The sequence below is a fragment of the Nerophis ophidion genome, linkage group LG07 (genome assembly GCF_033978795.1).
Source record: "Nerophis ophidion isolate RoL-2023_Sa linkage group LG07, RoL_Noph_v1.0, whole genome shotgun sequence".
Taxonomy (NCBI): Eukaryota; Metazoa; Chordata; class Actinopteri; order Syngnathiformes; family Syngnathidae; genus Nerophis; species Nerophis ophidion.
In genome coordinates this window covers 37,736,610-37,760,158 of record NC_084617.1, presented here as the reverse complement: position 1 = coordinate 37,760,158, position 23,549 = coordinate 37,736,610, and the positions used below count along the sequence as shown (strand labels likewise).

At 38.4% G+C, this 23,549-nt stretch overlaps 1 protein-coding gene across 1 annotated transcript in view; it reads left to right on the top strand.

The window, feature by feature from the left end:
• The window catches only part of erap1b (endoplasmic reticulum aminopeptidase 1b), a 76,466-nt gene that overhangs the window by 32,626 nt on the left and 20,291 nt on the right, over positions 1-23,549 (top strand). The window contains 12 exon segments of the mRNA XM_061906119.1: positions 369-507; positions 563-697; positions 768-888; positions 8,735-8,889; positions 8,969-9,082; positions 12,185-12,316; positions 12,387-12,518; positions 14,624-14,707; positions 14,787-14,935; positions 18,193-18,275; positions 18,342-18,525; positions 21,865-22,021. Coding sequence (XP_061762103.1) covers positions 369-507; positions 563-697; positions 768-888; positions 8,735-8,889; positions 8,969-9,082; positions 12,185-12,316; positions 12,387-12,518; positions 14,624-14,707; positions 14,787-14,935; positions 18,193-18,275; positions 18,342-18,525; positions 21,865-22,021 — 1,585 coding nt within the window.

The following is a 23,549-nucleotide window of genomic DNA, read 5'->3' as shown; positions in this document are numbered from 1 at the left end:
TGGATGGAAAAATGCATTTTCAGACTATATTATTTGTCTGAGCGGCTAGGAGACACCGAGAGTAACAAGCCGCCGAAAATGGATTAGAAAGGACACATTTTAAAAAATAAATAAATAAAATAATAATAACAATTTAAAAAACAACAACATTTTTTTTTTTTTTTTTTTAAACTTGGGACTTCCTGCGGGCCGAATTTTGGACGCCGGAGGGCCGCATACGGCCCACTGGCCGTAGTTTGGGGACCCCTGGTCTAAATGATTGAGTGCTGCCAATAGTTTCTCTTTGTTTAAAACTTGGAGGCAGCCATAATAGTGTTTAATAAATGTTGCCTACTACAACTTTAATTTGTATTGTTGTACATCATTAGGATGCTGGCGTCCACACAGTTTGAAGCAACGTTTGCCCGAACCGCCTTCCCTTGCTTCGACGAGCCCGCCTTCAAGGCCAACTTCACCATCTCTGTCATACGAGAGCCTCAACACATCGCCATATCCAACATGCCTAAGGTATGCACTCACGTCCCTCTGGCTGTCTCGCCGTTGATGAATGTTTTCATTTTAGACTAAAACGCTAGCGTTGCCTGGAGATGTGCTGGAGGATTGCTTTGGCACCACGGTGAAGATGAGCACGTACTTGGTGGCCTTCATCGTGTCTGACTTCCAGTCCGTGAGCAAGTACACCCAGCAGGGCGTCAAGGTGATGAAATATCCAGGAAGTGATGGTGCGTTGGTAACACTATAGCGTCTGTTCTGCGCTGCTCAATCAGATTTCCGTCTACGCCGTGCCTGAAAAAGTCAACCAGACAGGTTTCGCACTGAATGTCGCTGTCAGGCTGCTGGATTTCTATGACAACTACTTCAATATTGCCTACCCGCTGCCCAAACAGGGTCAGTATCCAAGTGTCTATTGTCATACTTGCTGAGTGGTCAGCTGGCTGTCAGTCCAGTTAGAGGTCATAGAAACATTTTGCTGTTTTTTTCTTGTGTTATGTAACTAGGGCTGCGCGATATATCGATTCATGCGATTTATCGTGGGTTTGTCTCTGTGTGAAATAGAAAATGACTATACCGTGATATTCGAGTATACGTTATAGCTGCGGGCATTACACTAAATGCTTTTGTCACTCCTTCCTGTGTCTCCTTCTCACAGACAGCAAGCGCACCTTTTTACACACGTCACATGCTGTCACGTCATACGTCACATACGTATACGGCCTCGCGGAGCAGAGAGGTAGCACCCTGGGTAATGTTAGCTGTGATGCTAGCGTAGCCGTGCGAGTGGTAATATGAGAGAAAGAAGGTGCGAATCTGGTAACAAATGAAGGAAGAATTCATTCCCAAGTAAGAAAGACCGGGGGTCCATCGTCTGGCGGTGGTTTGGCTTCAAGTGGGAATATGTCGTATAGACAACTTCAATTTGTCAAGTGTGGGGCACAAGCGTTACTACCATAAGTAGCATTACTACTAATATGTAGCATCATTTGAAAAGTCACCTGCTAGAGAATGAAGAGTGCTTACTTTGCATATCAACATCTCCATTCGGTGTCACACGCCCTCACCATCAAAATGCCGAGGCAAACATTTCCGAATCAACGCCGTATGAAAAAAAAGTCAGCAACATAAGGAGATAACGTCCGCAGTAAACTACCACATTGCAAAGGAAATACACTATTTGATTTCCTATTATGCAGTTAATTTTTATTTGTCACTTATTGAAATATCTTGTGTGACATCATGCACAAAAGAGCACTTTATTTGTTTTTTAAACTATTGTAGTGGCGTTTCGTACAAAAAGTGCACTTTAATTTAGTGTTGTTTTGATATATCATCTTAGTGACATCATGCACAAAGTGCACTAATAGCTTGTTTTAAAATGTCTCTGACAATTTTGCACTTTTTGTTTTGGATATGACATCAATGTTTCTGAACTTCAAACCCCGTTTCCATATGAGTTGGGAAATTGTGTTAGATGTAAATATAAACGGAATACAATGATTTGCAAATCCTTTTTTAACCCGTATTCAATTGAATGCACTACTAAGACAAGATATTTGATATTCAAACTCATAAACTATTTTTTTTTGCAAATAATAATTAACTTAGAATTTCATGGCTGCAACACGTGCCAAAGTAGTTGGGAAAGGGCATGTTCACCACTGTGTTACGTCACATTTTCTTTAAACAACACTCGATAAACGTTTGGGAACTGAAGAAACTAATTGTTGAAGCTTTGAAAATTGAATTCTTTCCCATTCTTGTTTTATGTAGAGCTTCAGTCGTTCAACTGTCCGGGGTCTCCGCTGTCGTATTTTACGCTTCATAATGCGCCACACATTTTCAAAGGGGGACAGGTCTGGACTGCAGGCGGGCCAGGAAAGTACCCACACTCTTTTTTTACAAAGCCATGCTATTGTAACACGTGCTGAATGTGGCTTGGCATTGTCTTGCTGAAATAAGCAGGGGCGTCCATGAAAAAAGAACGGCGCTTAGATGGCAGCATTTGTCGTTGCAAAACCTGTATGTACCTTTCAGCATTAATGGTGCCTTCACAGATGTGTAAGTTACCCATGCATTGGGCACTAATGCACCCATCACAGATGCTGGCTTTTGAACTTTGTGTCGATAACAGTCTGGATGGTTCGCTTCCCCTTTGGTCCGGATGACACGATGTCGACTATTTCCAAAAACAATTTGAAATGTGGACTCGTCAGTCTCCAGAACACTTTTCTACTTTGCATCAGTCCATCTTAGATGATCTCGGGCCCAGAAAAGCCAGCGGCGTTTCTGGATGTTGTTGATAAATGGCTTTCACTTTGCATAGTAGAGCTTTAACTTGCACTTACAGATGTAGCGACGAACTGTATTTAGTGACAGTGGTTTTCTGAAGTGTTCTTGAACCCATGTGGTGATATCCTTTAAAGATTGATGTCCGATTTTGATACAGTGCCGTCTGAAGGATCGAAGGTCACGGTCATTCAATGTGGGTTTCCGGCCATGCCGCTTACGTGGAGTGATTTATACAGATTCTCTGAGCATTTTGATGATATTATGGACTGTAGATGTTGAAATCCCTCAACTTTTTGCAACTTTGAGAAACGTTGTTGTTAAACTTTTTGACTATTTGCTCACACAGTTTTGGAAAAAGGGGTGTACCTCGCCCCATCCTTTCCCAATTAGCCTGCACACCTGTGAGATGTTCCAAATAAGTGTTTGATGAGCATTCCTCAACTTTATCAGTATTTATTGCCACCTTTCCCAACTTCTTTGTCACGTGTTGCTGCATCAACTTCTTAAAGTTAATGAATATTTGGAAAAAAAAAAATATGTTGTTTTTGTAACATACTCAACTGAGTATGGGTTGAAAATGATTTGCAAATCATTGTATACCGTTTATATTTACATCTAACACATTTTCCCAACTCATGTGGAAACGGGGTTTGTACTTTTCAGGTGTAGCGACACAGCGCCTCAGGCTATTACAGAGATAAAGGAGCTTGAGTTTGGAAATGTAACGCTAGGTCATAAATTATTCCTTGCACACGTGTATTTGAAGTTTGTGGCAATAAGCTGACAAGTTGGTCAACTTTGAAATTCCACATGCTACCAGTTTAAAAAACAAGCAGTGGATACTGGCACTTGGTTTAGATCCGGTGACACCGCAAGGAAGACTTGTTTGCTCTCATAAATATTTTTACCTAAGAACTATTCTGACTTTACCAGCTCAATGGGGGAGCGCAAGTTATGTGCTGAAAGATACAACTGTCCCAGTGAAACCGGACATTGTACGTGCCTGTTTTTTTTTTTGTTCTTGTTTTTTTCAATGAAATATTTAGCACAATTTTTAAATGATAATTCTACGAGAACGGCTTAGTCTTTCACTATAGCTGGATCCTTTAGCTCAGAGTAGTTGCCATCTTGGGTCCTACCAATGTCTGCCATGATTAACGGTTTCAAACACAGAACACACTCTATGCTGTTGTAGTTGTTGTTGATGGAAATAGTATTTTTTCTGCGCTATGTAAAGTAAAATGTGCCCAAGTAAAAAGTTGCAGTAATGCTTTAAAATAACCACAATGCTGTCAATATTACGTATTATCAAAAATATACTTGTTATTACATGGTTACAGCATGTATATAAACGTTGTAGGTTTTTTTTGGGGGGAAGTTTTTTTTAGAGGGCTTCATAGGCTGAATAGGTGAGTCATCATTATCTTCATTGTTAGACGCCTTGTACTAGCAGGTTTTCACTCTGTATAATGCACAGAAAAGGGATTTGTGTGTTCTTGTCTCACATAAAGATTGTGGATGACCGGCAAAATCCCTACCGAAAAACGCCAGTTTTCTTTTTAACAAGAGCATAATTAATACATTTTTAGAATATGAGAGGAATATTTCTAGAAAATCAAGGACAGATATATTTAAGGACACAAAAAAATAAAAATAATAATTTGGTGTTGCTGGGATATGTGGCCCAAAAACTCACTAGTAGTTATAGGTTGATAGTGACATTTTCAATAGGGTAATATAATATAAAGCCCACAATTTAAGTTTTAGTTTAAGTTTTTTTTTTAAATCATGAATTTCCATGTCTAGGACCGGAAGTGTCTTTTTACTACAAGGCAGCGGTGTCCAACATTTTTGTCTGTATAATGAAAAGTCAAAGTATATGGGGGCCATTTTGATGTTTTTTTTATTTTGTAAAAAAAAAAAAAAAAGCTGTGAAAATATGTTGAAAGACAAAACTTAGTGTTAGCTTTGTGGTGTAACTGCGGCCAGGGGGCCATTTGCGAACACGGCAGCTAGGGTTTTGTTGCCGTAAAAATCAAGAGTAAAAACGTAAGCAAAAAGACATACAGTAATGACAAAAAGCAGAAATGTTGATACTAATATATAATAATAATAGAATGTGTCAATTATAACACAACACTGGTACTTACCTTTGATAAATAATGTATGTTTGTAGCATTAAAAAAAAATATGTATAAACTTTTTTTAAATAAAATGTTCAGCTCTATTCACATTACATTATGTCTTTTTGCTCTTTTTCTTAAGTTTTTAATTTTTTTTTACCATGTTACGGGCAAACAAAACCCTAGCTGCACACTTTGGAAACCCGAGCTGTAAGGTGTTCGAAATGCTAAGATAGGGTTAAAAATCATGTGTGTTATTGTTATCAATGAATCTGAATCATCATGCAACATCCCTATTCTGTATAAACAGTGTCTTTACAAAAGTGAGCACAGCTTCTCACTTACGTATAGCTGTCACGCGTATGCAGCGCACTTGTTGCGCGGAGTTGCCACTTCGTGGATGCACAACGACCAATCAGCAGGAGTGCAAGTAAAAAACTGATTTTAATATAATAAAACAAAAGAACACTGATACAAACGGACAAAATAAAGCGCGTGCCTACGCACGGAAGCTAACGCTAAACTTAACAGGAGATAAAAGTACAAAAATTTGACGTGCCGACCGCATGCAAAGCTAAGGCGGAACTTAGCACATGGAAAACATAAGACCGAATACATACGTGACTTGTTGCAAAAGCAAACAATGGACCGAGGACAAACTAAGGAATCCGGTGGGCTTAAATACACAAATAATAATCAGAAACAGGTGTGTGACAGGAGCCCGTGAGGAGGAGCACAATACGTTGCCATGGTGACAAACAAACGAGGAAGTGCTCAAACACAAGGATCGGCAGAGTCCAGAAACAAACGTGATGAAAAACATATCAAAAAGGGAAAACCATAAACGATCCGAGTCACGGATCGTGACAATAGCGACCATTTTATTACAGTAAATCTTCTTAAATCTTCTTAAAGGACAATACTTTAGAAATCCACCTTGTCTATGTGTAGAGCTTATAATGAATGAGTATTAAGTCATGCTCCAAAGCATTCACACATGGTTTTCTACACCAAAATTAATCTATTTATTAAACTTCTTCAAGTTCTTCTTCTTCTTCTCCGGATTTTGGCATACTCTACCTTCCACATTTTTCACCCAATGCAAACCGTTTCAACTTCAAACTGTTTAGCCTATTTAGGAATCAAGGGCTGTGCCTTGGCAGATAAAAAAATTCCCAGATTTCCCAGAATTCCAACTTTTCCAGGACATTTTTCCCATTCAAAATGAATTGTCCATTTTTAAAATTTCCCCCATTTCCACATTTTTCAACTGATTCAAACCATTCCACCTTCAACATATTCCACTCGTTCTGGACATTTAAACTATTATTATTCCAAGTTCGAAAAAAAATTCCAGGAATTCCCAGAATTCCCGTTTTTTTCAAACCTTTTTTTGACCCTTTTTTCTGACGACTACTTGTTCCACATTTCTCAACCCACTTCAACCGTTCTACCTTTAAAACGCTCCTCTTAATCAGGACAAAAAACAAAGTTGTTTTTCGAACTGGAAAAATTCCCTGTTTTCCAAAAATTCCAAGAATTACCATTTCTCAATTAAAAATGTTACAACTTCAACATTTCTCGACCGATTTGAAAAATCCCAACACCAACCATTTCAATCCATTCAGAACATTCGAATGTTTTAAAATTTTCCCAAAGATTTCAGGATTCCTGAAAATCCCAAATTTGGGGGAAATTCCCATTGAAATCAATAATACACTTTTAAAATTCCACAACCCCCACATTTTTTAACTGATTCAAACGATTCCAACTTCAAAATATTCAGCCTGTTTGGAAATTGTGTGCTCTACTTCCATCCATCCATTTTTCTACCGCTTATTCCCTTTGGGGTTGCAGGCGGCGCTGGAGCCTATCTCAGCTACAATCGGGCGTAAGGCGATGTACACCCTGGACGAATCGCCACCTCATCAGACAGACAACATTCACACTCACATTCAGACACTAGGGCCAATTTAGTGTTGCCAATCAACCTATCCCCAGGTGCATGTCTTCGGAGGTGGGAGGAAGCCGAATTACCCGGAGGGAACCCACGCAGTCACGGGGAGAACATTCAAACTCCACACAGAAAGATCCCAAGCCCGGGATTGAACCCAGGACTATTCAGAACCTTCGTATTGTGAGGCAGACGCACTAAACCCTCTTCCACCGTGCTGCCCCGTGCTCTACTTCAACAATTATTTAAAAAAAAACAGGATTTCAGTTCAACGTCAGCATTGGAGCATTCACACGCAATTCTTCCAGGAATTGTCTCATCTAGTTTTATAAATCTATACTGTTATTCAAGCAGCACACAGACTATTGTAAATAGCCCTAGTATTGTTCCTCGAGAAGATATACTGTGCTAAGAAGGGGTGTGTACTGTTGTCACTTTTGTGAGACAATGTAGATGTGATTTACTAAACTGATGGAAGATTTTGAATAAATTACTAACCTTGTGAATTGGAGTTACTCCTAAGCCCAACAGTAGAGATGCGCGGTTTGCGGTCTCATCCATGGATAAATCGCGGGTCAGGCGGGTGACATGACGAAAAAATAGATTTTAATTAGATTCGGGTGGGTGGCGCTTGAGCCATCCGGAAATATTTGATATGCATGGTTCTGTGATCGGTATCCTTTGCCATTCAAAGTGCCATCTAAGACCCATGTCATAAAGCGAAGAAGACAATGAGAGACGCTAGTATTCTATTGAATGACTGCCGGTAGTCACCCAGAAAATAAGTATTAGGGCGTGCTATGAAGCCATTGGCTTTGTCGCCTATTACAACATGTACGATCTGCTTGTCAGTCCAGCATCATGTTGTGTGTGGTTTCCGCGGCAACACGCACACGACTGCAAGGCATACTGGGTGACACAGAGTACACTAACGGTTGTATATAAACAATTTTAACACTCTTAGTAATATGCGCCACGCTGTGAAGCCACACCAATTAAGAACGACAAACACATTTCGGGAGAAAATCCTGTGAGTGTGAAAGTTGTCTGTCTATCTGTGTTGGCCCTGCGATGAGGTGGCGACTTGTCCAGGGTGTACCCCGCCTTCCGCCCGATTGTAGCTGAGATAGGCGCCAGCGCCCCCCGTGACCCCAAAAGGGAATAAGCGGTAGAAAATGGATGGATAGATGGATCCTCACAGTAACACAACATAAACGCAACACAACAAATACCCATAATCCTTTGTATTCATGACAATTCCTGACTATTTTATACACCCCGCTAGCAGTGCGTCGGTAAGGTGGGCGGGGTTGGAGGCGCGGGGGTGTAAAATATATATCTCCCGAAATGTGTTTGTCAATCTTGTTGGGTGTGGCTTCACAGCGTGGCGCATATTAGTAAGTGTTAAAGTTGTTTATATCACAACCATCAGTGTACTCTATGTCACCCAGTATGCCTTTCAATCTTGAACGTGTAAATGCGGAAGCTACACACAACTTGTTGCCGGACCAACAATCGGTTTGTACATGTCGTTTAAGGTGTCAAAGGCAATGGCTTCACAGCACGTCCACATTCTTGTCATCAGGATGAACACCAATTGGATATTCGTGAGAACATTAGCGGCTCCAATTGTTGTCATTGCTCTGTGAAACAGGTTTAAATAGTTCTGTGAGTGATAAAGGTGGACAACCTCTGATGTAAGTCAGCGGGCGGTTGGCGGGCGGGTACGGTCCTGATTAAATGTTGGTTCGGGTGGACGGCGGTTGAATGACTACTTTGATGATGCGGATGCGGATGATATAATTGCCTATCCGCGCACCTCTACCCAACAAGCATGTTGAAAGTGGTTATTTGTTGTTGCCCCCTGCAGACCTGGCTGCCATCCCTGACTTCCAATCGGGAGCTATGGAGAACTGGGGTCTGACCACATACCGAGAAGGAGCCCTTCTCTACGATCCCGACCAGTCGTCCGTCTCAGACAAAGTGCACATCACTAAGATCATCGCTCATGAGCTCGCACACCAGGCAAGTGCTGCAGAGAAGAAAAAGCACAAGCAAGGAGACGACACTTTCTCTTTCCAAAAACATTGTCATCTGTGTCCAGTGGTTTGGCAACTTAGTGACGATGGAGTGGTGGAGTGACTTGTGGCTCAACGAGGGCTTTGCCAAGTTCATGGAGTTTATTTCTCTCGACATCTCCTACCCTGAGCTGCAGACGGTGAGCGTGCAAGAAATGGAAACCACAATGTTCTGCGAAATTCCAAACTGAATTGAGAATGTCTCCCAAATCCCAATTGAGAAGAGGTTGCAAACAGGAAGTAGAATTTAGAAATTTAAATTCAAATCAAAGAAAGTAGAATTTGAATTCCATGGAATGTCAATTGTTTCTTTGCTTGACATTATACAACACACGTGTCAAACTCGGGGCCCGGGGGCCAGATGTGGCCCACCACTTCATTTTATTTGGACCTCGAAAGCCTGGAAATAATATGTATCAATGAAGTACTGTGAGTTTTCTCATTGAATATATTCTTTCTTTCTATTTTGGGAGAAAAACAATATATGTACTCCATTTAATCGCAAATGATGTTAACTTAAAATATTGTGTAATTATGCAAAATTACTTATATTATCAAAAATTCTAACCATTTTTTAAATAGAAATACAAATGATTTCAAAGCAAGTTACCCATCAAATTGTGCAATGTAAAAGTAGCAATAGATTTCATGGTAAAATTGTGAAATTTACTGTGGTTTTTAAAGCATTTTTCTGTAAAAGAAAAAAAACTACTTTTTTTTACTGTAATAAACTGTGGTGCCGTTTTGGCATTTACAGTAATACACGGAAAAATCTACAGTTGTTGATTTGTGGTAAAAAAAAAAAAACCAAACAAACTGGCAGCTCAGGTGCCAGAACTTTACTGTAAAATTGCAGTTTATTTTATTTACAGTAAAAAACATAAATGTAAATTTTACAGTAAAATTCAGGCAACAGAGCTGCCTTTTTTGCCATAAAAACAGCAATACTGTTTTTCCATATACAGTAATATACACTACATTTTGAGGTGAAATAATTGCAACTTACCATATTTTTTTTACATTTTAGTTTAAAAAAATCTACTAATAAAATGCATTAAAAATGTTTGTAATAATTTTATTCACTGTTAGAAGCGGCCCTATAGGGCCAAACATAACGGCAATGTGGCCCTCAGTCAAAACAACTTCTACATCCCTGTTATACATGACTGATTACTTTTTTACTTATTTCATTGTAAAACAAGTACCTCTACGGGGGCTGGGCAATATGGCTGAAAACTGTATTAGATATAAATGTTCTACATAGGTAATTATTGATGTTTTTTATGACCTATTGTAAATAAGAACCAGGAAAAAGATATAGTAAATTAAAAAATGTTTCATTAAAATGTAACCTTCATCTGATTATAATCCCTCGGCTATCAAGGCAGGATAGGAAAGAAATGTCAACACAGGCACGAAACAATACCAGACTCCCAAAAACCTCTTAAAATAAGAAATATGTAAGAACTGCTGAATAAAGTGTAACAAAATAGTGAAAAGTGTAAAAATGTAAATGCAGAGTAACTTCTGAAGAGCTATTTTCTGATGGTTTAGTGCCAGGAAGTGCTCCAAAGTGTGAGCACGGCGAAGGTGGTGTGGTATAACCGGTCTTGGTGGGGACGAGCGCCTTGCAAAATTTTTCAAACCACATTGGTCTGACTGGTACATTTAAAAAAGAAAAGTCACAAACTGCCATACTGTTAAATGTAACTTTTTCTGTTTTATCGAAACTTGATAGTTGATACTGTTCCCTGATTGGCTGTTAGTGTGTCACTCCCACTGATTATTAATAACTTCCGGATTCTTCTGACAAAGAAGAAAAAACAAGTACCGTACATTTATTGATTTTATATTCTATTCATATCGATTACGTTTTTATTGCGATATATTTCCTTTCATTGGTCAAAATGTTGCATAGATGATGTTTTACAGATCATCTTCAAGCCGCTTCCTGACAGTCGCATCAGGATGCACCATTTTGTGGGCGGACTTTTTTACGTGGCTCACCTTCGGCAGTGTCTTCTCCCCGTCATCTTTGTTGCAGCGGTGTAGCGTTCAAGGACAGGAGTGGAAAAACTTTCAAAAGATGAAGCTAACTGTTTTAATGACTTTCAGACTTTACTTCAATCAATAACGGAGCAGCATCTCCTCATCCGTGGTTCACTAGTGTCCCGTTAAAAACCGTCCGACCGCTCTAAAAACAAAAGTTCCTTGGGTAGATAATTAAACTCACTATACCGGTATGTTTTAGCGCTTTCATGCCGAGTTTACTGACATATATAAGTTAGAACTTCACACTACTTTATATTACAAATGGAAACAGCGGAGGATGAATGTCCCATAATAAGAAGATAGAGAAAAAGAAGAAGTTTATCGACTACGGTGTCACTACGGACTATGAAGGCAGAAGCGCGCAATTTTTCAGAACTTATGCAGATCCCAAATACAGATTAGCAGGTACCAGAAGCCAAGAAAAGTTGCTTTTGCATAATACTGCGAAACAAAACGGCAGATAATATTTCTTACCTTCTACACACACTGTAATAATACTCCTATGTTGAAGCACAGTGCAATCCATCAAGCGGTGTGGTTTTATAGCTTTCCAAACTCGTCCTTAAACATTTTGATAGTTTTTTGAGCTGTTTGTAATGTTGTATGTTTTCAATGGAACATATAAAATGTTGGTGTTGTTTACTTGAGTCATATTGCAGTCTACACGTATCTCTTATGTGTGACTACCATTATATTGCAGACTATATGTATCTCTTATTTGTGACTGCCATCTACTGGTCAATTATCATTACACCATGTACCAAATAAAATAGCTTCAAGGTCGGTAAAAAAAACAGAATTATTCCGTACATTAGGCCCATCGGGTTATAAGGCGCACTGTCGATATTTGAGAACATTTTTTTTTTAAGTTCTCCTTGTAGTCCGGAAAATATGGTATTATAACTTTGAAATGATGGAAAATGGTGAAAAACAGCTTAATTTCTCAAAATCCTTTACTTTGGTTCCCGAAGATATCTCAAGATATTTCGTTTGACAAAATATTTCCTGTTATTTGGCTACAAATGCAATTATATGAATAGCATTTCCTGTAGTTCTGATTCAACATCCTATTGGGTGGAACCAGTTAAATTCAAATTCCAGTTCTTAAAATGAATTGAAATTCCAAATTTGGATTTTTGCACCAGCTTGTTGAGTACACTATACAAAATGCTTAAAACTCTTCCACCTAGGACGACATGTTCTTGATGAAGTGTTTCCATGCCATGGAGGTTGACAGTCTGGCCTCGTCTCACCCCATCTCCACACCAGTGGAAAACCCCACCGAGATCCAGGAAATGTTTGATGACGTGTCTTATGACAAGGTGTGTATTGGATTGCAACATCCGTGTTCTTCTTTTAGTTTAACTGCAGCGATGTTTCCTCGTCTTGAAGGGAGCGTGCATTTTGAATATGATACAAGTCTTCCTGACGCCCGAGGCTTTCGAGGTGGGGATTATCCGCTACCTGAAACGATACAGCTACCGGAACACAGTCAACAGCCACCTGTGGGAGAGCCTGACAGATGTGAGTAGGGATGGGAATTGATACAAAACCCAAAACCAGTGAAGTTTGCACGTTGTGTAATAAAAACTAAATACAATGATTTGTAAATCCTTTTCAAGTTATATTCAATTGAATAGACTGCGAAAACAAGATATTCAATGTTCAAACTGGAAATCTTTGTTTTTTTTTGCAAATATTAGCTCATTTGGAATTTGATGCCTGCAACATGTTTCAAAAAAGCTGGCACAAGTGGCAAAAAAGACTGAGAAAGTTGACGAATGCTCATCAAACACTTATTTGGAACATTCCACAGGTGAACAGGCTAATTGGGAACAGGTGGGTGCCATGATTGGGTATAAAATCAGCTTCCATGAAATGCTCAGTCATTCACAAACAAGAAGGGGGCGAGAGTCACCACTTTGTGAACAAATGCGTAAGCGAATTGTCCAACAGTTTAAGAACAACATTTCTCAACGAGCTATTGCAAATAGATTAGGGATTTCACCATTTACGGGCCGTTACGGTGTTGGCATGGACTACTAAGGCGTGCAGATCCCAAAAACAGATTCATCAATCGGCGCGAATTACTATAACATTTTGATTGATTTTTGAGCGCTGTGTGTAATGTTCTATATTTTCATGGAACATATAAAATGTTGGTGTTGTTTACTTGAGTCATATTGCAGTCTTCACGTATCCCTTATGTGTGACTACCATTACTTTGCAGACTACATGTATCTCTTACGTGTGAATGCCATCTACTGGTCACTTATCATTACACCATGTACCAAATCAAATAGCTTTGTGGTCGGTAAGCAAAACCAGGATTATTCCGTACATGAGGTGCATCGGGTTATAGGGCGCACTGTTGAGTTTTGAGAAAAAAAAAAAATTAAATGCACCTTGTAGTCCATAAAATACGGTAAATAAAGGTGACTGTCGGCGGTATTAACATTTAAAAAGCAGTTTCTGCTGCATATCAACTCAAGCACTCCTCATTAGAATTCAGGCAACCTCTCCATTTGTATGAATCCAAGTATGCAGAAATGTAATTGCGCTAAGAATGGGTACAAAATTCGCTACTTTTTTGGCACTGACAGAATCCTGCCTGTTCTATCGGGAATAGATTACGTATATTCCATGCTCGGTTGCCGACTCAGATGGCTGCTTGCACTTCGGCATACAGCGATCACACCAGCAGCACTGAGAGCGGACTCCGCCAAACATTGTTGCAATTTTTCAAAGCCGACAAAGAAATTAACCTGGGAAAAAAAGGCTGCAACATAAATAAATTAAGGCCCCACTTTTTTAAAAACGCATTAACTTGATGCTAACATACACTGGCTTTGCTACGAGCATAAACAATAAAGAAATAGATGGTACGATGGACATTTTTAAGTTATACCACGTTATACACACAGATAATCGAAGGAACACTATACACACAGATAATCGAAGGAACACCGTTCATTGTTATATCACACAGCGATAACCCGCCATACAAGCCATGGTAAGAATTCTAATACATTTCCATGTACTTTTACGAATTTTCCCCAAATTAAGTTTATCAGGTAATTTAGGGATTGGACAAGTTTGACACTTTCTATAGGAAATATTGATAATTCAGTGGAATTATTGGAGGCAACTGTAAAAATTTTTTCGATTTAAACGAGCTAAATAAAACCTTTTTATTTTGACACAAATGCAAAAAAATGTTTTTTGTCTATTTCATTTGATTTAAATCTATTGTACTGAGCTGTATGTAGGGCCCTATAAAACCCAATTTTTTTTTCCAAATATAGATTTATTTCCCCTAAATACTATAATGAACGAAAATGTGTCTTTAAACATATGGATAACGTTTATTTAGCCTTTTTATTAGAGTATTTCAGTCCGAATGACATGATACTTTGGCACGCTTTCGACTTTCCCGCATGACTAGAGGTATAACAAAAATTATTGTGTATTAAATATGTATTATATTTGTGAAGCCACCTATAGCGAGCCAAAAATAACAACTGGGTGTGCCAAATTTGGCCCACAGGCTCCATTTTGGGCACCCGTGGTTTAAAATGAGAATTTTCAAAAGTTTCCATTTTTTTATGTTATGTGCATTTCTTAAGTAGATCTGCAATGGGGATGATTTGCAAGAAGCTCCGCCTAAACAAAAGGAATTCTGCTCCAAACGCGACCTCGAATCTGGAAAATCTGTAAGTTTTCACCTTTGTCGAAGGCCACCAATATGATGCAGGTGTTGTGGTTGTTTGTACAGTAACGTTTTTTGTACAGTATAATGACAATTTGGATGTCAAGACCATCATGGACACATGGACGCTACAGCAGGGCTTCCCGCTGGTCAGTGTGGAGGTCAGACACCGCAAGGTGTGGCTCACCCAGGAGCGCTACCTGAAGAGCGGGGACGCTGCCAACACTGAACGGCAAGCAAGCATGCTATTTTTTTCTGCTTGCTTTCAACTTTTCAAACGGTATTTTATTATGTGTGAATGCTCCAAAGAAACGTGTGTGAATGCTCCAAAGCATTCACACACATTTTTCTTCTTCTTCTTCTTCTTCTTCTTCTTCTTCTTCCAACACCAACCATTCAGAACATTAATTTTTGTACCATTTTCAAAAGAATCGCTCTTTTCCCGGAATTCCCAATTTTTTACGAAATTCCCATTGAACTGAAGGAAACACTTTTCAAAATTCCACAACTCTTCAATTTTTCATGTAATTTTTAAACCGTTTCAACTTCAAAATATTCAGCCTTGTCAGGAATTGTGTGCTCTCCAACAGTTCTAAAAAAATTCCCGGATTTCCTAAAATTCACAGTTTTAGGGACATTCTACCCATTCAAAATGAATTAGCTGTTTTTCAAACTTCCACCAGGCCAACATTTTTCAACCTATTTAAACCATTCCAACATCAACACATTCCACTCATCCTGGACATTCAAACTAACACTTTCCCAAGTTCCAAACCAGATTCCGGTTTTCCTGGAAATTCAAAATCTTCAACATTCAAACTATGCTTACATTCATACTACATTCTGTCAGCATTTCAGTTCAACTTCACCATTGGAGCATTCTCACACAATGAATTCAGGAATTTCCTCATTTAGTTTCAAATGAGGTACACATTGCAATATAGCATTAAGAATAACACTTCGTCTGACGTGTTTATAATATTGTCTAACTGAAACCCCGAAAGGAACAAGCGGTAGAAAATGGATGAAAATGACACTTTATTTTAAAAAACACAGATCCTTCCAACACACCAACAACACATTGGTATTATTTACTATTGCGTAATGTTTTGGTGAGACAATAATTATTTTTATCACTGAGAAAGCACTAACTTCAAGGAGTTACATACAATAATGCAAAATCCATTTTTCTTGCGTTTTGTGTATTTGAGAACCCTATAAGTGCAGAAAAATATATAATAATTCATTCGGATTTGAAATATATTCATAACTTTGAAAAAAAGAAAAAAAAGTAATAAAACCAAAACATATATATTAGACAGGTCAAGTGATTATTTTTGTAATCAGATTAATCATTCTCTTGAACTGTGATTAATCATTATTAATCACAGGTTTTTATTTGCTTGCATACATAAAGTTTGCTTAAGAAAATACCCCAATATTTGGATACAAATGCAATTTTGGTACAAACCCCAAAACCAGTGCAGTTGGCTCGTTGTGTAAATAGTAAATAAAACAGAATACAATGATTTGCAAATCCTTTTCAACCTATATTCAATTGAATAGACTGCAAAGACTAGATATTTCATGTTTGAACTGGAAAACTTTATTTTTTGCAAATATTAACTCATTTGAAATTTGATGCCTGCAACATGTTTCAAAAAGCTGGCACAGGTGGCAAAAAGACTGAGAAAGTTAAGGAATATTCATCAAACACTTATTTGGAACATCCCAAAGGTGAACAGGCTAATTGGGAACAGGTGAGTACCATGATTGGATATAGAAGCAGCTTCCATGAAATGCTCAGTCATTCACAAACAAGGATGGGGCGAGGGGCACCACTTTTTGAACAAATGCGTGAGCAAATTGTCCAACAGTTTGAGAACAACATTTCTCAATGAGCTATTGCAAGGAATTTAGGGATTTCACCATCCACGGTCCGTAATGTCATAAAAATCACTGCACGTAAGTTGCTAAGCTTGTGACCTTCGATCCTTTAGGCGTTACTGCATCAAAAAGCGACATCAGTGTGTAAAGGATAATTTACCACATGGGCTCTGGAACACCTCAGAAAACAACTGTTAGTAACTACAGTTTGTCGCTACATTTATTAGTGCAAGTTAAAACTCTACTATGTATAGCTAAAGCCATTTATCAACAACACCCAGAAACGCTGGCCGGCGCTGCCGGCCTGGCCAAAGCTCATTAAAGATGGACTGATGCAAAGTGTAAAAGTGTTCCGTGGTCTGATAAGTCCACAGTTCAAATTGTTTTTGGAAACTGTGGAGGTTGCGTCTTCCGAACCAAAGGTACATATAGGTTTTGGAGCAACATATGTTTCCATCCAAGCAATGTTATCATTGAGGCCCCTGCTTATTTCAGCAAGACAATGCCAAGCCACATGTTACAGCAGTGTGGCTTCATAGTAAAATATTGTGGGTACTAGACTGGCCTGACTGTAGCCCAGACCTGTCTCCCATTGAAAATGTGTGGCGCATTATGGACTGTTGAACAACTTAAGCTATTCATCAATCCAGAATGGGAAATAATTCTGCCTGAAAAACTTCAAAAATGTGTTTCTTCAGTTTCCAAACGTTTACTGAGTGTTGTTAAAAGGAAAGGCCTTGTAACACAGTGGGAAAAATGCCTGCGACAACTTTTTTGCAATATGTTGCTGCCATTAAATTCTAAGTTAATGATTATTTGTAAAAAACATTACGCTTCTCAGTTAGAACATTAAATATTTTGTCTTTGTAGTGTATTTACAAGTTAAAAAAGATTTGCAAATCATTGGGTTTTGTTTTTATTTACCATTCACACAACATGGCAACTTCACTGGTTTTGGGTTTTGTAAAAATCCATTTTTAAAAAGACGTTTTGAGGCCATCTCCATGCAGATATGAGGAGCTTTTCTAACATGTAACCTGTTTTGAAAGTTTCAATATAATTATTGTACCATATAATATATTGCAAAAATCGAATAGATTCTGAATCAAATTGTTACCCCAGGTATTGGAATCGGATCAAATTGTTAGGTTCCCACAGATTCACGCCCTAACCAGGCCACGTGCCTAGTAGGGGTGTGACGCATCAGGTTATAGCTATAATTACTACTACCATCGCCGTTTCTGTTTTAATGGGTCTTGCGACATTTCAAAAGTATTTCGAAATAAAAGAGATATGACACACACTAAATACCAGCAGTGTATTTATTCACGCACGCACACACATATGGAGGGTCAAATGAGGCCAAATTAAATAAATATATAAATAAATACATTTTTAGATGATTACATAATTGTGTCATGAATTAATTTAATGTTAAATCAAAATACTTGTTATTAAATCTGTCATTAAGTTAATGTAAATTTAAATTAATTTAACTATTTAAATATTTCAATATTTAATTAATATTATTATTTCATAATTGAATCATTTATTTCACAATTTAATTAATTAATTCATGATTTATTACATTTTCCCATGAAGCAGATTCATTTGGTGGATCCCTCTGACCTACAAGACTAGTGTTTCCAATAAAACACAGCATCACCTGATGATGTCAACGGCGGGTAAGAAGCTGATTTCCACACTTTTCTCTTTGGATTGACGTGTTTAATGTGACTGCTCGCCCGCAGACATCCTGCGCCTGCCAGATGAGGTCGAGTGGCTGAAGTTCAACGTGGACATGAGCGGCTACTACATTGTCCACTATGCCAATAAAGGTTGGCGCGCCATCATTAAACTGCTGCAAGACAACCACACGGCGCTGAGCGGCAAAGACAGAGCCAGCCTCATACACGACGTCTTCCAGCTCGCCAGGTGAGGAATATGAGTTCAAGGGTTTCTGTATCTTTAAGAAAGTTTGCATCTTTCTAAAAGTACTTTTAAAGGGGACCTGTGAGGATTTCAGTCTTTTCTGCATGATACGTTTTACAATGTTTGATGAAAGGAATACGCTGTAAGAAAATGGATGGATGGATGGATATGCTGGTTAAAATCATGCATTTTTCCGTGACTTTTGGATGACTCTGTTTGTGGGGGTTTGCACTCTGGCTACGTCAGACTTGGGCAAATTAAGGCCCGGGGGCCACTTGCGGCCCGTTAAGTTTTGTAATCTGGCATGCCAGACATTCTCAAAATACGTTTTTAGATTTTTAAAATGGAAACTGTAGCCGCCATTATGATGTGCAGTGATGTTTTCAAATGACCGTAAGTCTTGAACTATACAAATTATTTAAATGGTTGGAATCTGTACTTTTGAGTGTTATACGAGTTATTATGGTAATATAATTTGTTAATATGGTATTGTACGTCACAGCAGCCCAGACCAAGGAGTGTGGGAGGGGAGCGTTTCCACTGAGTGTTTCCAGAGCGACCGGCCTGAAATGTGGGTGTCACGGACAGACGTGGAAGGAGATTTTTATAACAACGTTCTAAAGCTTAGTGATATACAGTGGGGCAAAAAAGTATTTAGTCAGCCACCGATTGTGCAAGTTCTCTCACTTAAAATTATGACAGAGGTCTGTAATTTTCATCATAGGTACACTTCAACTGTGAGAGACAGAATGTGAAAATAAAATCCAGGAATTCACATTGTAGGAATTTTAAATAATTTATTTGTAAATCATGGTGGAAAATAAGTATTTGCTCAACCATTCAAATCTCTCACTGATGGAAGGAGGTTTTGGCTCAAAATCTCACGATACATGGCCCCATTCATTCTTTCCTTAACACAAATCAATTGTCCTGTCTCCTTAGCAGAAAAACAGCTCCAAAGCATGATGTTTCCACCCCCATGCTTCACAGTAGGTTTGGTGTTCTTGGGATGCAACTCAGTATTCTTCTTCCTCCAAACATGACGAGTTGAGTTTATACCAAAATGAATACATGGAAGATACAGCAGAGGATTGAGAGAATGTCATGTGGTCAGATGAAAACAAAATAGAAGTTTTTGGAGGGAACCCACGCGGTCACGGGGAGAACATGCAAACTTCACACGGAAAGATCCCGAGCCTGGGATTGAACCCAGGACTACTCAGGACCTTTGTATTGTGAGGCAGACGCACTAACCCCTCCCAGCAGAAGCAGTATGGAGCTTAAGTCATACAGAAGTTTCTTATGCACAAAAATTATAACTAAAGTGGTGAAACTGTATTTTCATTTGCACTTTAATTTTATTGACAGTTTAGTTAGGAAACATTCATTATTAATTTAGTTAATTTATTTTAGCCCAACATAATTATATGTACATTTATTTTTGTCAGTCCCTTCTTATGCAGTATATTTGCATATCTTATTTTTATAATCAGCTTGACCTAAGTCTAAGTATTATGTGTTAAATAAACAATATATCTTTGTGATTAACACTTGGTCTTGTATAATTTGACAAGGTTGTAAACCGTAAGTAGGTTATCTATAATTATTGAATACCATTAAAATAAAGAATAATAAGGTCAAAAAGGTTAAGAGCTCCGGATTTAGGTAGGCCAAAACAAAGGGTTTTAAATGTGGAGCAAAATCATCATTGGTCCCGTTTGAAGTTCTTGCATTCATTCTTGTCTTGTTTTTTTGGGAGGTGATGCTTTAATGCTAACTATGCAACAACATTTGATTGTATTTTCCAGGCCAAACAACAGTACAGTGGGGACGGAAAGTATTCAGACCCCTTTAAATTATTTCACTCTTTGTTTCATTGCAGCCATTTGCTAAAATAAAAAAAGTTCCTTTTTATTTTTCATTAATGTACAGTCAGCACCCCATCTTGACACATCTTGCTCAATACTTTGTTGATTCACCTTTGGCAGCAATTACAGCCTCAAGTCTTCTTGAATATGATGCCACAAACTAGGCACACCCATTTTTTGGGCCGTTTCACCCATTCCTCTTTGCATCAGCTCTCAAGCTCCATCAAGTTGGATGAGAAGTGTTGGTTGCTATCCAGGATCTATTCGTACATTGCTGCATTCATCTTAGTCTAGTCAGGGAGGTGACCAAAAACCTCATGGTCACTCTGTCAGAGCTACAGCATTCCTCTGCGGAGAGAGGAGAACATAGTGGCATAGCTCGGTTAGTAGAGTGGCCGTGCCAGCAACTTGAGGGTTCCAGGTTCGATTCCCGCTTCCGGCATCCTAGTCACTGCCGTTGTATTCTTGGGCAAGACACTTTACCCACCTGCCTGCCCCCAGTGCCACCCACACTGGTTTAAATGTAACTTAGATATTGGGTTACACTATGTAAAGAGCTTTGAGTCAATAGAGAAAAGTGCTGTATAAATATAATTCACTTCACTTCACCCCCTGAAGGACAACCATCTGCAGCAATGCACCAATCTGGCCTGTATGGTAGACTGAAGCAGTTTTGTAGTAAGAGTTTGCTAAAATGCACCTGAAAGACTTCAAGACCATGAGAAACAAAATTATTTGGTCTGATGGGACAAAGATTGAACTTTTTGGCGTGAACCAGGCCAATACCGTCTCTACAGTGAAGCATGGTGGTGGCGGAATCATGATGTGGGGATGGTTTTCAGCGCAGGAACTAGGAGACTAGTAAAGATAGAGAGAAAGATGATTGCAGCAATGTACAGAGACATCCTGGGTGAAAACCAACACTTCCCATCCAACCTGATGAAGCTTGAGAGATGCTGCAAAGACGAATGGGTGAAACTGCCCAAATATATGTGTGCCAAGCTTGTGGTATCGTTTTCTAAAATACTTAATTCTGCATTTGCTGTCAAAAGTACATCAACAAAGTATTGAACAAAGGGTCCAAATACATATCTACATGTTGAGTTTTTTATTTTTAATACATTTGCAAAAATATCTACATTTCTGTTTTTTTCTGCTGAATGTACATTGATAACAAATAAAACTTTTTGGGGGGGATTTTAGATTTAAAGGAGTCTGAAATAGTTTCCGTACCCACTGTATATTCGGTCAATGTGTTTTGATTTTGCAGTATGGCTGGAAATTACGCACTAAAGTGTCAGTAAAAGGAGAAGTGGTGATTATTTTTTGGTAATTTCAATAGTTTTAATTAATGAATTCCTGAGGTTGTTTTATGTATGCGATTTAGTAAATCGTGTGGTGTAATGCTTATTAATGGAACATAAAGTGTCGCTTGTGTTCCCCATTAACCTCTTTTGTGGTGTCTGTGTTGCAGCATAGGGAAAGTGGACCTGGCGACAGCTCTGGACTTGTCCACGTATCTTTCCAAAGAGACTGACATCATGGCCGTGTTTCAGGGCCTCGGAGAACTCTTACCTATCTACAAGCTGATAGAGAAGAGAGAAATCACTCAACTGTAGATAAGCATGAAGGTTAGCCGAGGAGGCGTTGTGAACATTATACCTTTTAGGGTTTTAATGTTTTTGCCTGGGGATTAGAGAAGCAATTAAGTCACTTGTAGAGTGAAATGTGGCATGGCTGGTTTTAATGTGTTGATAGATGGTATGTAACGGGGTTGAGCCTAATGATTTTAATAGCATGCAAATATGAACATGTCAAACTCAAACCACATTCATTAGAGTTCGCCCACTTTTATATATCAAATCCCAGAATGCTTCACTGTTGTGTTGGCGTGTTAGTCGAGACGAGCAAGCGTGACCGCTCCTTAAGTCGTTAGCAGCGAAGGTAGTAGGTCTTCTCGGGTGAATTGCACAGATAAGTGTCAGTGATTCAGAAGTATAAACCCCAAAACAGTTGCCACGTTGTGTAAATGGTAAATAAAAACAGAATACAATGATTGGAAAATGAACAGGCTTATTGGGAACAGGTGTGTGCAATGATTGGGTATAAAAGCAGCTTCCATGAAATGCTCTGTCATTCACAAACAAGGATGAGGCAAGGATCACCACTCTATGAACAAATGTAGGTTTTTGGGGTTTGTACCTCGTTTAGTAAGTAAGAATTGTTTGTTATATTGTAAAACTTACCAACGTTGCTTTGGACTGATGAATTGAGAGTCCATACCAGTTGAACACTATGTATAGCTCAAAGATGGCAATTGTACTTCTGGTTCAAAGAAGCACAATGTAGCATTGCAGAACTTGCAGGGAGCGAACATGTCCAAAAAATGGCATCATAGCACAAAAATAACACACTTAGTCAGTGTGGTTTGCTTCTTCTTTTTTTTCTAAAAACTTTTTGCATTATGGCCGTCATCAAAAAAAAAAAATCATGAATTAGTCACACAATTTAACAAGCCGCTGGGTTCAAAGCGTAGGAAAAGTGAAGCGGTAGTAGCGAAATAGCAAAGATTCACAGCCTTAAGGGATACATATTCCTACACCCTTTAAAGCCTGGAAAATAAAATGTGTCATTAAAGTGCTTTATATTTTCTATCTAAATGTATTAGTTTTTTCCATTTTAACAGAAAAAAATACATGTACTCAATGCCATCGCATATTTTTTAAACATAAATATGTACAAATATATGATAATATATTCAAACCATGTTTTTGTTTAACTAGAAATAAATACGTGTATCTCCTTTACAAAGCAAGTTCATCAAATTGTAAAATTTTATAAAGGGATTTCACAGCGACTTTATGAAATTTACTGTAGTTTTACAGCATTTTACAGTTCCACTGTTTTTTGACCAGTTTTTTTACTGTAAAAAAACGGTGGTACTTTTTTGCAGCATCACCGTAGTACACGGTAAAATCTACAGTTGTCGTTTTTATGGTAAAATTGGACAGCTAAATTGCCAGAATTTTACTGTAAAAATGCAGTTTTATATTTACAGTAAAAAAAAACACTGTAAATTTTAAAGTAAAATTCCACCAACTGAGCTGCCAGTTTTGTCCCTTGAAAAGCAGTGGTACTGCTTTTTCCATTTACAGTTAC